The sequence below is a fragment of the Gopherus evgoodei genome, chromosome 14 (genome assembly GCF_007399415.2).
Source record: "Gopherus evgoodei ecotype Sinaloan lineage chromosome 14, rGopEvg1_v1.p, whole genome shotgun sequence".
NCBI classification, from domain to species: domain Eukaryota; kingdom Metazoa; phylum Chordata; order Testudines; family Testudinidae; genus Gopherus; species Gopherus evgoodei.
This window is the reverse complement of record NC_044335.1, coordinates 2,004,695-2,019,079: the sequence shown is the minus strand read 5'-3', so window position 1 is coordinate 2,019,079 and position 14,385 is coordinate 2,004,695. Positions and strand designations below refer to the sequence as shown.

Genomic DNA, 14,385 nt, shown 5'->3' with positions numbered 1-14,385 from the left:
CCCCACAAAGGGCCTGGGGATGCAGCTTCAACTCGGGAGGGACGCTTCGTTTCAGCCAGACGGCCCTTGCTCACTGCTGACCTAGCCCCTCTAACAGGTGTTCGTCCAACCTGTTCTTAAAAACCTCCCATGACGGGGATTCCACAACCTCCCTTGGCTGCCAGTTCCAGAGTTTAACCACTCTCCAAGTTAGAAAGTTTCTCTCCTAACATCCAACCGAAACCTCCCTTGCTGCAGCTGATGACGGCTGGTCCTACCTCCGGGTCAGATTCGTCAGATGTTACCCACTGGCTGAAAATACAGTGTATTGATGTAAGCACGGGGGAGGGGGGGGGCTCTTGGCCGCTATCCCTCCCTTTACCTGCCTTGTTCTTACCCCAGCTGTATGATTCACCCAGCTCTCTATTCCCGATCCGGTTCTGCTCTCGCAGGCTGTGCTGTGTGAGTCAGCCCCAGAGCTATACATCCGATGCTCATCCTCCAGCTGGCAGCATCTGTGGGTCAGGCCCTGGGTTCCACCCCACACCCTGCCCCATGCCCAGTAAAGCTCTGAAGGCTCTGCCCCTTGCTCACCCTTCCACCACAATTCCAACACTCCTGCACCGTGCAGGCTCCAGCTGGCCATAACCCCGCTGCCTCGCTCGGGGACGCACGGCTCTGAACTCACTGCAGCCCAGCTGGGGGCGCTCAGGTGGGGCCCAGTTACAGGGTCAATTCCTTCCTCCTTTACAGGGAGATGAGCTGTTGAATTTTCCATACAAAGTTCACTAGAGTATTTAGCTTGTGGCAGTGTGAAAAAAACAACACACACTTCATAAGAGGTGTGAATCTTTTATCAATGTCCTCCCATTTCAGAACATTACATCCTGCGACCCACTGCTCACTCCCACCTGACAGGTACAGGTATCGATTCCATTTCAAAGCCCTGCTCTGTCCCACAAAGCAGCGAGGAATTCCCACGTCAGTCTGGGATTCTACTGGATGCTAACAGCTCCTTGGGCACAGATTGCCGGGAATAATCTCCCAGTTAAACAGCTCAGGCTGCCTCCCTACTCCTGCGAAATTGCCCAGGAGGATGACACTAGCCCACCTGGAATCCAGAGCACGGAAACGAAAGGGAGCGCTGCATCGCGACTCAGACCAGTGCTCAGCCTTAACAGCCACTTCACCCAGCTACCCCCGGACTCCGCAGCTACAAGGGATTGTCCAGGTGGCAGAGCTGCCCTTCAGCTCCTATCTCCTCCTGCTCTAGAGGGCCTGGACAGGAAGTGACCAGTGCAGGGCAGGGCTGGGCCGCCTGGATGGTTCCCACAGCTAGCAGGGTGCAGCTCTGCAATCTGTCTCCCACCCCACAGCTCACCCCTCAGCTGGGCATTTAAAAGCAATACTTCCTCTGCTCTGCTCCCATCTGCCCAGCACTTTATAAACAGCACATTAACAATCTCTCCCCGCTCCCCTTTCACGCAGGGCTCTCACTGCCCCACTGGCACAACAGAGGTGTTACTTGTCAGCTGTAGGAGTAGCGACTGCCAGCCCCTGCTTTAACCACCAGGGCATGCCCCACCTTCTGCAGAGTCTCCTGCTGCCCTTGCTCGGGCTTTGAGCAATCACTGGAGTTTTGCAGCTCCTAATGTCAGTGGCTCCCTGCAGAGTTTACGGAGGTGACCTGGGAGAAGGCCGCAAGTCGCTGGGTGCGGAGACCTCCAGCCCCTGGTGCTGAACTCTGGCAGGTGCACAGCTGGGGGAGGGGAGGTGTTAACTGCCCCTGAGCCCAGGGAGGTACAGCCAAGACAGCAAGTGAAAAAGCAATTCCTGGAGGCAGCAATTTTCGAATGACTCAAAGCAGCTTTGCCAAGGCCAGCGTGTGCGTACGTGTCCGTTGCCTTTTGCTCAGGAGTTTGCACGGCTCCAGCTGAGGGAGCATCTCTGGGATTAAACACCACGCCCGTCTGCACCTCCATTCAGCCAGCACGCCCTGCTCCTCCCTGGGGAAAGGTCACTTGCCCCTTGCTCGCAGGCAGGCGTCAGCGGTGTGCTGCCGATTCTCTGAGGGTGGTGCGGCGAAAGAGAACTCCCTTCAGCGTCTGGGAGCTGGCGGAGGTAACCTGAAAGGCAGCAGCACAGAACAGTCATGAGAGGAGCTGGGAGAGGTGGAGTGACAGCAGGGAACAGTTCAGGAGAGCTGGCTGCATGGGGCAGGGCAATGGCCCAGCTCTGCAGGTCAGATGGATTTCCGACAGGGAATGCTGAAGGACGACATCCGCTGGAGTTCCAGTCCCGCCCAGCAGCAATGGACAGCGCACTGCTGGTGTCTGAACTCCCAGCCTCATCCCGGAAGGCACTGGAGAGAGCAGGGCAGCAGCGCTGCCAGTGGTGGGAGGTCCCAGCCATGCCAGAATCCCTGGAAGAGGAACTGGCATCTCCCCCCAGCAGGGGATGGTGCTGGAGCACCAGGCAGGCAGCAGCGCAGCTCGTCTACTTACATTTGTGCTCACTATTCATTTGCAAGCACAAAAAAGCACACGCAAAAAGGGAGAGCTGGCCCCAGCCCTTTGAACGCCCAGCTCCCTCCTGGAAATGAGAGCCACACGAGCCTCACCTTCACCAGCACATAGTCCCCTGGCTGGGCTCTCACCACAGCCCCCGAGTCAGTGCCGTCCTCCATCTCCGTGTCGGGGAAGACCACTCTGATGTTTCCATCATTCCTACCGCACAGCTCGGCGGCAGAGCGCTTGCTGGGCTGGGAGGAGGACAGGGAACATTATCTGCACAGCATCAACCCCAACTCACGGCTGGACTCTGCTGCCCAGGGATTGAGCGCTGTGGCCAACATTAAAATCCACCTTCCGTGTCGTTAAGCAAAGAGCTCTGGCTGCAGCAGCTGTGCTAGGAGGGAGGCAGCCAAAAAGCCTCCACTCATTTTGGGTGCCCAACTTGAGACATATCTAAACTCCACCCCCATCAGGGCTGTCAACTCTTCAGGGCAAGGACCCTGCCTTCACATCTGTCTGCAACACATCCAACGGACAGACGTATTTCACCAACTCCTCCAGTCTGGGCTCTTGTCACCTGACCAGCATCCCCTGCAGCCACACCCTGAAATAATTCTTCTGCAGCCTCCCAACAGTCCTATTTCAGGACCTCTCCAAAGCAAAGATTTTCCAAACTAGGTGCCTGGAGTTACGTCCCTACAGAAAAGTGAGCTGATTTTTAACGGGTGCATCCAAGTATTTTGCTTTGCACTTCTGAAGAGCAGGGCACTTATTTAGTACGTATCGCCGGCCCTGACTAGAGGGCATATGTGCCGGGGAGGTGGAATGGTCGAATGGCCTCAGAGCCTCTTGGGCCGGGGGTGGGAAGCAGACCCAGCGTGGTGTTAAAGTTCCACTCACCCCTTCCACCAGCACGAGCTGCAAGCGGCCCACCATGGCCCCGTTTGCCCGGGTGGCCTCCTCCCGGAAGACGGAGATGAGTTCCTCCAGCCGCCTACGCTTCACCTCGGCTGGCAAGTCGTCCAGCAGCCGGTGATAGGCCCGAGTTTTCTGAAACAACAAAGAGATTAAAAGCCCCTTCTCGGCCAGGATGCCAGGGGCAGGAGCCCCGTCCTGTCTGAGCCAGTGGGGCTCAGATGCCATTCAAAGAAGGACAAACTTTTCACAGGTGGCCAGTTAACGCCCACCCCGAGGAGATTTATCTTCTTTTGTCTCCTTCAGCCACTGCCAACCTCCCGCCTTCTTTCCCTCCACCTGGCATGGCCACCAAGAGACCTTCTGCCTCTTCTGCCAAAAGCTTCTGAAAGCCGACCGGCTCCACCTGCAGTGGGGCGGATACCTGGCTATGTGCTGCATCTGCAAAATTCCCCTCCAGCAAAGCCAAATGTACTGTGGTCAGCCCCCGAGTGCTCAGCTGGGGTGCAAACTGTGCTGCGAAACCAGCTCACCCAGCTGGCAGCCTGGATGCTCACACTGCATTTCGCACCTGGAAAGTGCTGAGCAAGGCAAGCATTGCGGCTGGGAAAGGCTGCTCCATGGGCTGCTCTGCTGGGCTGGACTGTATCAGCTCATGCTCCATGACCATAGGTCCCACGGGCTGGGAAGGTCCTCACTTGGGCAGCCCACCCCACGGATGCTGACAGTGCAAGAGACTGGGGCTCGGTAACACAGTCACTGCCATTCACTGGGGAGGGTGGAACAAACTGACCCGGACGAGGGTGACCATGCTCGAGGCTTCTCCCCCGGGCCCCGCACTCACCTGCCTCATGCTGTAGGCAAAGAGGAAACCCACATTGTAGCGGACTTGCCTGAGCAAGGACACCGTCTGCTGGTGATCGTCCTCGGTCTCACCGCAGAAGCCAGCGATGAAATCACTGCTGAGACTCACTCCTGGCACCGAGAGGCACAGGGTTACACAGCTGGGGAGCAAAGCCTTCGCCCCACAAAGCATAGACGAGAGGGGGATACCCAGGCAGCTAGGAGCAGCTTTATTCCCCATCCACCCTCCCTGCCAGGGCTCTTTCCCAGCATGCACGAGGGCAGAGTGAGGCCGGAGGCTGGCTTTGGTGCACAGTCATTTCTCTGAGGAACGGGCGAGGGCCAGGCAGGCCACCTCGCTGACCTCATTTCATTTGGAGGAACATCCTGGTTCTTCCCATGGGCCCCTGCAAATGCAAAGCCCGAACCCCAATCTAGCCAATCCCAGCACCACTGCCCGTGCGCATGCGTGAGGATGAGAGAGAGATTCCAGCAGGGGAAGTGGGACAGCAGTGGCTGGGTCAGATCCAGGTGAAAGGAAACCCCTACCTGGAATGGAATCCCGCACGTGCTGTATGAGCTCTAAATATGCTTCCCTCGTGTAGCTGTCAGGAAAAGCACACGGATGCGTTGGTTATGAAGTTCTGACCTCATCACAGAGACAGGAAACAAAAGCAGCATCTGCAGGGTCTCCCCTAAACCCAGGGATTCCTCTAGCTGGACCCAAAGCTCAAGAGGAGTGGAGTGGGAAAGTCAAGTATCAGAGGGTAGCCGTGTTAGTCTGGATCTGTAAAAGCGGCAAAGAATCCTGTGGCACCTTATAGACTAACAGACGTTTTGGAGCATGAGCTTTCGTGGGTGAATACCCACTTCCTCAGATGCATGTCATGCATGTCATGCATCTGAGGAAGTGGGTATTCAACCACGAAAGCTCATGCTCCAAAACGTCCCGGAGTGGGAAAGTGTGTCTCCTCCATCTCCCTCCCTGCCAGGCGGGCAACATGCCCCTGACAAAGCTCAAGGCGACAACACATAGCACTGCAATTGTCTGGGAGCCACGCAGAGGGGGGCACCTGCCCTCCCCACAGACACCAACCGTGAGGGGAGAACCAAAAGTGCATGGAATGAAACTTGGCCAACAGAAGTGAGCACTGCTCAGAGAGGCGCTGAGCGTCACTGCAGCGCGGGTTTGCCACGTCAAGACTGAGACGCAGACAGGCCTGGAGAGGCACTGCCGGAATCCACCCCCTTCACTTCCAAAATGTTTAGGGGGGTGTTAAACTGTTCACCCAGGCCTCTGAACTAGCCTGTGCTGCCATCCCGTGTCTGCCCTGGCCAATGCATGGTCGTCACACTCGCAAACAGGCACGTCTGTGCATCATGTGGCTTCCTTGAGCTCCTGTCTGGCAGGCACGGTGGCCCCCAGAAGGCTCCTGCTCCCCTATCTCCGAGCCGAGGGGCAGGCTGCAGGGCAGCGAGGCCAGAACATGTCCCTTCAGTCAGACTCACCCTCGCCTCATGGCCTCCAGGATTCGCGAGCTCCCGCTCTGGGCCGGGAGGTGGAGCTGTTTGCAGATGTTGTGCCTCTCTTGGATGAGCTGCAGGACCTGCCGAGAGCAGAGCGGATGGGTGGTCACAGAGCTGCACAGCTCTGGCCCAAACAAAGGGAACAACCTCCCTACGCGAAAGGGAGCAAAGAGCGATTGCAAAGACACAGCTCCCGCTAGCACCAGCTGCCGGGGGTGATCTCAGGCTGGTTCCCTCTGGGGGGAGCTGCCGTTCCCGTGGCGAGGAGATGAAATCCCGCAGCCCCTTCGCACGCACCTCGTCAGGAAAGTCCTTGGGGTGCGGGGAGGTGAAGCGGATCCGCATTTCCGGGTCAACTCTGGAGGCTTGATCCAGCAGATGTGCGAAGCGCAAGCCCCCCTCTTTAGCCTTGTAGATGGTGCTAAAGCCGCGACTCAGGCCAGGTGCGGCTGCCAAGCGGAACTGGACCTCGGAGGTGTCTCGGAAGCTATTGACGTTTTGACCCAGGAGGGTCACTTCTTTCACCCCCTGTGGAGACGGACAAGGGGGCACAAGTCACAAAGGGAAATACCAGCCTAGCCAGCAAGCTAAACCAAGCCAAGCCTCCGGACCAAGCCTGGCTTTGCAAAGCCATGGCCAAGGGGGCAGGTTCAGTACGCTGCCGGGAAGGGGTGGGGGCTGACGCCTGCTCTTCACGCAGACCCACCAGAGCCCCAGGAGTAGCAGGACGAGCTCACTGCCCTGCCTGTGGGATGCCCCCGAGGGCCAAGGGGCAGCTCCGGCTCCATGGCCTTGTCAAGCCTTGGCCTCTCGGCTGAAACTGTCCAGCGTACAGGAGCAAAGACCGGACGGGAGGTTTTGTGACGCGGACGCCTCTGCACCAGAACAAGCCTGAGACCATCAAACCTGTTCCCATGGGCCATCGAACAGATGGGAAGGATTCGGGGATGCCACCGGCATGGGTGGCTGACTCTGTACCCCAGCACAGCACAACTCCCTCAGCCAGCCAGCACCCCCCTCAATGCCTGAGGCCAAGGGCCCCTCCCTGTGGGGGAAATGGGGGTGGACAGGAAACAGCCTTTGGTCACTCCCTTCTGGGATGTCCCATAGGGAGAGCCATAGTTTTATGGGATCGCTGATCCCCGGAGGGGCTGATCACCACACGCAGCCCGTGGCCTCGGCTCAGCGCGGCACTTGGGACTGCTGGCACAAAGACGGCAGCCCAGCCAAGCAGCCTGACCAAAGAGCTCGCACGGCCCCGGGGCTGGGCCGGGCGGGGTGCAAAGGACAGCGCACCTGATCAGACAGCACCTTCACTTCCTGCAGGATGGAGGCCAGGGGCCGGCTCCTCTCGCGGCCGCGGGTGAAGGGGACGATGCAGTAGCTGCACATGTTGTCGCAGCCGCGCATGATAGATCTGTGGAGGGGACATGCTGATGAATGGGCACCAGTCACACTAGCAGAGCCACTGGCTAAGCATGCTCCCCACCTGGACCCAGTGCCTCTGGGTGAGCCTGCCCCACGCGGGAGGTGCCCATGTCCTCCTCCCTCCCAGGGCAGGGCGGTAACCGCCTATCTGTACCCATACAGCGCATCCACACCTAGAATGTGGCTTCACAGCTGGGCGGCTCTGTCTCAGAAAGGAACTCGCCAACGGGAAGAAAAGCAACAAGGACGGGGTGGGAGGTGCCCTGGAAGAGGCGACGTACAAGGCAGGATAAAATACGCACAACTTGGGTGTCCAGCTACGAGCAGGGAGGGTGAGACAGTTGCCCACCCAGGAGAGGTGCCAATGTCAGAGGCAGGGGAATTGTCTGGAATGGTGCTGGGGTAGTGGGACAAAGCATTGAAAGGGAAACCAAAGCTGGCTATTAGGAAAAGATCCCTGACGGTCTGAACTGTCGGGCAGCCTTGCCAGGGCAGGTGGGAGTCCGATCACCAGGATAAAGCAGGTACAACAGGCGACAGGCCTGCATCAGCGGGGTGATGGCCTGGGTCTGCGTTGCCAGGGACGAGCACGGTACAGACACTAGCTCGCAAGTCTCTGCCATCTCTAAGGTCTGGTTCCCCACGACTCTCCGAAATCAGAGCCCTGCAGAGCAGGGCAGGTGGGAGAGAGACTCCTCGGCTCTTACACAAACGCAGAGGTGGCATCCGGACTGGTCTGAACAGGCAGGATATCTGCATACGTCTCATCTAAGGAGAGCAGGACATTGGCAGCCTGCTGGCCCGTTTTGGCCACAGCCAGCAGCCTGGGCAGGTCACGGTAAGCATCAGGGCCAACCACGATATCCACCAGCTTCTCCTTGTGCAGGATCGCTTCCTTCAGCCTCTCGGCCATGCAGCCTGTGGCCAGAGGAGAAAAGTCAGTGTCTGACCCCACCCAACAGCCCGCTCTTCCCCGTCAGAGAAGGCTCAGTGCCCCCGATGAAGCCAGTGTCCTGGGATGCAGCTTTTCGTCCCCTTGACAGTGGATGTAACACCCTCTGTCCCCTTGCCACGGCAATGCTGTACCTACTGCCAGGTACCTAAAATCCCAATGCGGAGAGGTGCCTGGGACCGCAGCCGCTTGGATTTCAGAGCTGTGAGGTGCCGCAGGCGGTTCCAGATCACCTGCTCGGCCTTCTCCCTGGGGAGCCATGAGAAACGGCAGTCAGTGATGCTGATGGTTCTTCCTCTGCCCCGCCCAGCCAAGGGCCCCAGGCACTTGTTGAACAGCAGGAATGAGAGGCAGGGAAATTTATCAGTGTCCTTTCACAGACAAGGCACAGGGCTGCCGAGTGACACACCCACGTGTGTGACAGGCCCAGGGAACAAGCTCAGCCCCATCTCCGCAGCCTGGGCCCTGAACCGTGTCCACTGTCATCAACCCCCTGCTGTCCTAGGTTAGGCCAGGAGGGACTCTTATGATTAGCTGGCCTGTCACATGGGCCAGAGAACCTCACCCGTGCCCTTGGCATCCAGCCCACAGTGTGTGCTGAGCTAGAACAGATCTACTGGGCAAATATCCAGTCCTGACTTTGGGCATGCAAGAGACCCAGAGCCCAGCACATGCCCAGGTAAATTGTTCTGATGGTTAATCCCCTACTCCCGATAAAAGCCTGCACCAGATCTCTAGGCTGAATGTGTCTAGCTTCATCTTCCAACCACTGAACTCATGAGGTTTTGTCCTGCTAGATCAGAGAGCCATCTGCTCTCCAAAACCTCTTCTCCATGCGGGTTACGTGGGATATACCATGCTGAAACCACCCCGTACCCTCTCTTGGGTACAAATAAATAGATTGAGCTTCTTAAATAACTCAATAGAAGGCCTGTTTTCCAAACCTCAGACTGTTCTTGTCGTTCTTTCCAGAACCTTTTCCAATTTTCCCCCTCCTGACTCCCCCGAGAGTGAGGGAGGATATTTGTCATTACAGTGTACCTCAGCCTGGGCCGGTTGCCTGAGGGTGCGCACTGTTTACGGCAGACAGATTGCATTGTTTCGGCATTGCGTCACCAAGAGCTGTTTTGTTTGCTTGCACAGGTATTGCCTGTAGGCTGCAGCTACACTGCAGAAATGATTCTTAATCAGCGAGACTGAGGTCTTTCAGAGAAAGAATCGGACGTAACTGGTGACACAAACTGCATCACAGCTGACAATGAGCATTCTGCGATGCGTTCAGAAACCGCATGCAATTTTACTACCAGCACTGAACTACAGCCCACATCCTAACTCCATTCCACGTGAGGAGATGGAGAAAAGAGGCAGGATGCAGAGAAGCAAAACCAGATGCAGATTAAGTAGTAAAAAAAAAAAGGGGCTTCATTCTGTATAACGCGGCTATAAGTGTATCCCACTGGTGAATGTTATAGGGCCCCCTCCGTCACAGATTCCAGCTCAGAACGTTCTCTCGCTAGCTCAGGCTGCAGCAACTTGGCTTTTAGCTCGGGAGGTCCTAGTTCAGTCCCCAGCGTGTCAGCCAGGATGGCAGTCATCACATGAACACACGTTATGTTCACTTCAGGCTGCGCTACAGCAGAGACCAGGGAGACCTGGATGCCGATGTGCCGCAAGGTGAGCACTATAATAAGGTCAGTTCAGCTCTTTAGATATCTAGTGGGCAGATCCAGGTCTCCAAGCTCCCAGCTCTGATCTCCGACACTCAGGGACATTCACTCTCCATGGTTTCCAAATAACCCTTTCTAAGAAAGCGATGTTCCTTACCTGACAGAGCAGGTGACCAGGAGAATCACGTCTGCCTACAGTGAAGAAGACAATACAGAAGAAATGAGAGGAGGAGGATCAGTTCTCCATGCAAGCTGGAATCCAGGCACAGCCAGCATCACGGCCATCAGCTAGTTCAGCAAACCAAGGGAATCGCTACGACTCTCCCCAGAGCGGAATACAGGCAGCGTGCGCCGTGGAATGGCTGAAAGTTACAGCCCGGCCACCTGCTTCAGGCTGGGCCTAACCCCCTTTGCAGCCAAGACAGACGCAACAGTTAAAAAATATAAATCAAGTTTTATTAATGTGCCCAGCACATCATTCCATTCCAGCTGCTGAGCAGGACTTCCCACAGAGTTAGCACATGAACCGGCAGGGTGCTCTGCAGAGAAGACCCCACTGAGGATATCAGACCCTTAATGTAAAGCTGCTTCTGGACCCAGGCTGGGAGACATGGGCCCAGGGGTTCCCCGAGCAGCACCCTGTATGTCAGGACAGCAAACACGGGGCCATACCTCCTCCAGCCGGTGTGTCCGCAGGTAGCCACTCTTCTGTAGGACGGCCCAGGCAATCTCGGTGTCATTAACGTTCATTTGGCAACCGTAGGTCTCCAGATACACTGCAATTAAACAGAAGGCAGCTCCTGGGCATGACCAGGACAGATGGGGCCAAATCCTGACCACGCAGAGCAGGCAAAGGAAGACCGCACCCATCACTGCTGACTGCAGGGGGCATTCGGAGATTCACCCACTGTGCAAACCTGCTCAGCGGTCTGCTGGAAGATTCAGACACGTTGTACCCCTAACACTGTCAACCTGCAGCAACGACAGCTGCTTAGTGAGGGTGGGAATCCTGCCGGAATGGGAAGGAGGCCAAGGATGTAACAAACTGACCACGTGGGCACAGCCCCCAGCTAGGCCTGGACCCGCTACCCTGAGCGCACAAGCCCCTTCTACCTGCCCTGCAGGAGTAAAGCAACTGGCTCCACAGAAGCAGCAGTTTCTGGGGCCAGATGCTCGAGGGAGACGGGATCACATCACTCAGCCCGTCTGTCACGCTTGGCTCTGTCTTGTTCCTCTCCCGGCCACCCTGCTGCTCTCCCACCTGGGCTCCGATTCACGCAGGCAGCACATGAATTGCCACCACCTCCCAGTTTGCTTCTTCCACATCAATGACATGCCAGGGCTGCCAGCAATCCCTACCACTGGCTCTGGGCAGCCTCAGGCCCTACAGCGTCTCCCCCTCATGCCGTGGGCCCAGACTCTGCAGCCCCCTAACAGCGCGGCACTCTTGGGATGCTCATAGCACCACTCTTCGGCTGGTGCCTCCTGATAACCAGCGATTCCCTCTGTAGCAACCAGAGGCACAGTACGCACGTGCTATGAAACGTGCACAAACACTCCTACTTTCCTAGTGGCGGCTGTGCCGGGTGCCTGGTCACCACCATAATGACTAGCCAACAGGAAGAGCTGGGCACCGCTCCTCAGCCCCCACTTCCGGGCACAGGGGAAAGAGCAGCTTCATTCTCCTCATTTCAGAAAAACAAAAGAGCATGAACTGGGCACTTCCCAGCGAGTCTCATAGCTGGCTAGCCCCGGGCCTGGCTCCACTGGCCCATCGGTCCCTGGTGCACAGGGTGAGACTCGCTAGCCCCCGATGCCAGCCTGGTGCTAGGTCACTGACAGCCAGGCTCTGCCACAACCGCGGCCTGTCATAATGCCCAGGAGCTGGGGACAGGTGCATGGGAGGACAGAAAGCTGGTGCAAAGAGGAGGTGTGAGCCAGTCCTGAGGAAAGGGGTGAGTGGGGCCAAGAAGGGGCAGTAACACTGACCTTTCCAGCCGGCTTCCTCCAGGATACTGGAGGTGAGATAGGGCTCTGGCTCCTCCGGCTCCTCCGCCAGCTGAGGGCGAGTTTCCTGAGGTGGGGACGCGTTTCTTAAGAAATGCTGCAGCGTTGGCCCTGCTGCCAGCCGGGCACTAAAGTCCTCCAGGCGCCTGTTCCGCTCGCCACAACCCCGGGTGGGCACGCGAGCTCTGAGCTCGGAACGCGCTGCCCAGGACAACCGCCTCCAGAGGAAGGTCCCAGCAGCTCCCGAGACGTGTTTGAAGGGCAGGAGCATCGCTGCAGATGGGCAAGAGACCAGACACCCTGCAAAACCCCAGAGAGCAGCCTGTTCACTAGCCAGCCCCCCTTCACGCCCTGTCTTGGGAAACTGATCAGATGCAAAACGCCTGGGAACCCGTTTCCTCCCCGCCGGAATCAGCAAACTATCAAATGATCGAAATTCCCAGCATTCGTGTTTCAGAACAGGGGCGACGCTCCTGCTGCAGCATCGGGGGGCTGGTGACGCCAGTGGGGCTACAGGCCAGCGCTGGCACCTGCCCAAGTGGAGCAAGCTGCAGAATCGGGGCCGTACGTCATTGTCAGTGAGTCAGAGACACGGTTCTCCGGGGATGTGCACCCTGGGGTGCAAATGGAGAGGGGCATAAAAAGGAGGGTGGGGGGAGGTCTCACTGTAAGTCAGGTCCAGTCTGGCAGCTGGCCCATCCTGCCCCCCATGCAGGGCAGGCACGTGTCTCCTGGGCTAGGGATGAACTGGGGAGGGGGCCCCGTGGGTCAGCAAAAGGACTGAGGTGCAGGGCCCCAGCAAAGACAGGCAGGAAGCAAAGGGAAGAGACACGACAGATGCACCCTGTGTTCGGGCTGCAGCCGGGGGCATCCCCAAACCCTGGGCCCTGCACCCGGGGCCGGGGGGGGTGGTGCAGGGCGGGCAGGACCCGCTGCATGGCCCAGGGCTCAGGCAGCCCCCGAGCAGAGCGACCTGCGCGGGGCAGCGGGTCTCACACCCCCGCACCGGGTCACAGCGAGCTGCTGAGCGCCCCCCCCAACACACCGCTATGGATTCACCCCCCGCCCCCAGTCTGAGCCCCCCGGGCTAAGGGACCTGCACGGGCAGCGGGTCTCACACCCACGCACCGGGTCACAGCGAGCTGCCGGGTGCCCCCCCTCACACAGCGAGCTGCCGGGTGCCCCCCCCAACACACCGCTATGGATTCACCCCCGCCCCCAGTCTGAGCCCCCCGGCTAAGGGACCTGCACGGGGCAGCGGGTCTCACCCCCGCACCGGGTCACACAGCGAGCTGCTGAGCGCCCCCCCCAAACACCGCTATGGATTCACCCCCCGGCCCCCAGTCTGAGCCCCCCCGGGCTAAGGGACCTGCGCGGGGCAGCGGGTCTCACACCCACGCACCGGGTCCCCCCCCTCACACAGCGAGCTGCCGGGTGCCCCCCCCCCAACACACCGCTATGGATTCACCCCCCGGCCCCAGTCTGAGCCCCCCCGGCTAAGGGACCTGCGCGGGGCAGCGGGTCTCACACCCCCGCGCCGGGTCCCCCCCTCACCCCGTGACAGGTCCCGGCGGCAAAGCGGGGTGGGGGGGGCCGCCCCGGCTTCACCCGCGAGAGCAGCCGCAGGCCCCGCCCACCCGCGCGCTCACCGCCCCATCGCGTGTCCCGCAGAACTCGCTCCCCCGGCAACCGCGCGCGCAGGTGCAGTTCCGGCTCCGAGGTTCCTGCCGCGGCCGAGTCCCTGGCTGGTGCCTGTGGGCAAAGCCCCGCTCCTCCCTGCGGCCGGCAGAGCGCGTTACCCAGCAGAGCCCGGCCCGGCCCGGCCCGCCCGTCTGTTAGCCTCTGAGAGCAGCGGAGTCCTGTGGCACCTTGCAGACTAACAGCCGTGTCGGAGCATGAGCTTTCCTGGCGGAATCCCCACTTCGTCGGATGCACGATCCCGGGAATTTGAGTCTTGCATCCGACGAAGTGGGGATTCACCCAGGAAAGCTCATGCTGGTGCCACAGGACTCTGCTGCTTTCACAGATCCAGACTAACGTGGCTCCCCCTCTGATACTTAGTCTGAGGTGGTTTTTGTGGGTAGACTCCCAGGCCACAGATCCTGGCCAGGTTCCCGCCGTCTCCCCCCCAGGCTGAGCGCGTGGCCCGGCTCTCACTCTCGATGCTCTTGGACGCTTCTCTCAGCGCCTCCGTCAGACTCTTGCCTCTGTTTTTAAAAGTCAGCCCGTGTCTGGCTGCCTGCTTATGGGCCAAGGTGAGAGCATGACCGTGTGCCGCCGGCCAGCTCTGCCGGGCACAGAAACAAACAACTCTCAGGATTTCGGGTGCTTGCCACGTGATTTTTGAACTCTTGGGGTTGGCAGTGCGGCAAAGAAATCACCATCCCCGGATCCCGAGTACGGAGCTTCCCCCTCCAGCATGGCAGAGCGATCATCCACCCCCGCGAAACCAGCCCAGCAGGAGAGCATGCGGTGCAATCACCGGGCACGCCAGGGCCCCTCAGCACGGGCAGGATTCCCACTGCTGAGTGTTAGAATGATACTTAATTCAATT

At 58.8% G+C, this 14,385-nt stretch overlaps 1 protein-coding gene across 4 annotated transcripts; it reads right to left on the bottom strand.

Moving 5' to 3' along the window:
• Positions 1-815: 815 nt before the first annotated feature.
• CDK5RAP1 (CDK5 regulatory subunit associated protein 1) lies at positions 816-13,465 on the bottom strand. 4 transcript variants are annotated; one of them, XM_030532902.1, is made up of 14 exons: positions 13,386-13,465; positions 11,814-12,131; positions 10,497-10,600; positions 9,982-10,016; positions 8,306-8,406; positions 7,913-8,123; positions 7,074-7,194; positions 6,075-6,305; positions 5,760-5,857; positions 4,800-4,855; positions 4,252-4,382; positions 3,393-3,542; positions 2,600-2,740; positions 816-2,105 (listed from the first exon to the last, which is right to left on the bottom strand). In XM_030532902.1, the coding sequence occupies exons 2-14, from the start codon at positions 12,100-12,102 to the stop codon at positions 2,025-2,027; spliced, it is 1,749 nt and encodes a 582-aa protein (XP_030388762.1). In that variant the 5' UTR covers positions 12,103-12,131; positions 13,386-13,465; the 3' UTR covers positions 816-2,024. The 4 variants fall into 4 exon arrangements, with proteins under 4 accessions (XP_030388762.1, XP_030388764.1, XP_030388763.1 ...); XM_030532904.1 differs by having other exon boundaries at positions 11,814-12,104; positions 13,386-13,452; XM_030532903.1 differs by lacking the exon at positions 13,386-13,465 and adding an exon at positions 12,498-12,771.
• Between the last annotated feature and the right edge of the window lie 920 nt (positions 13,466-14,385).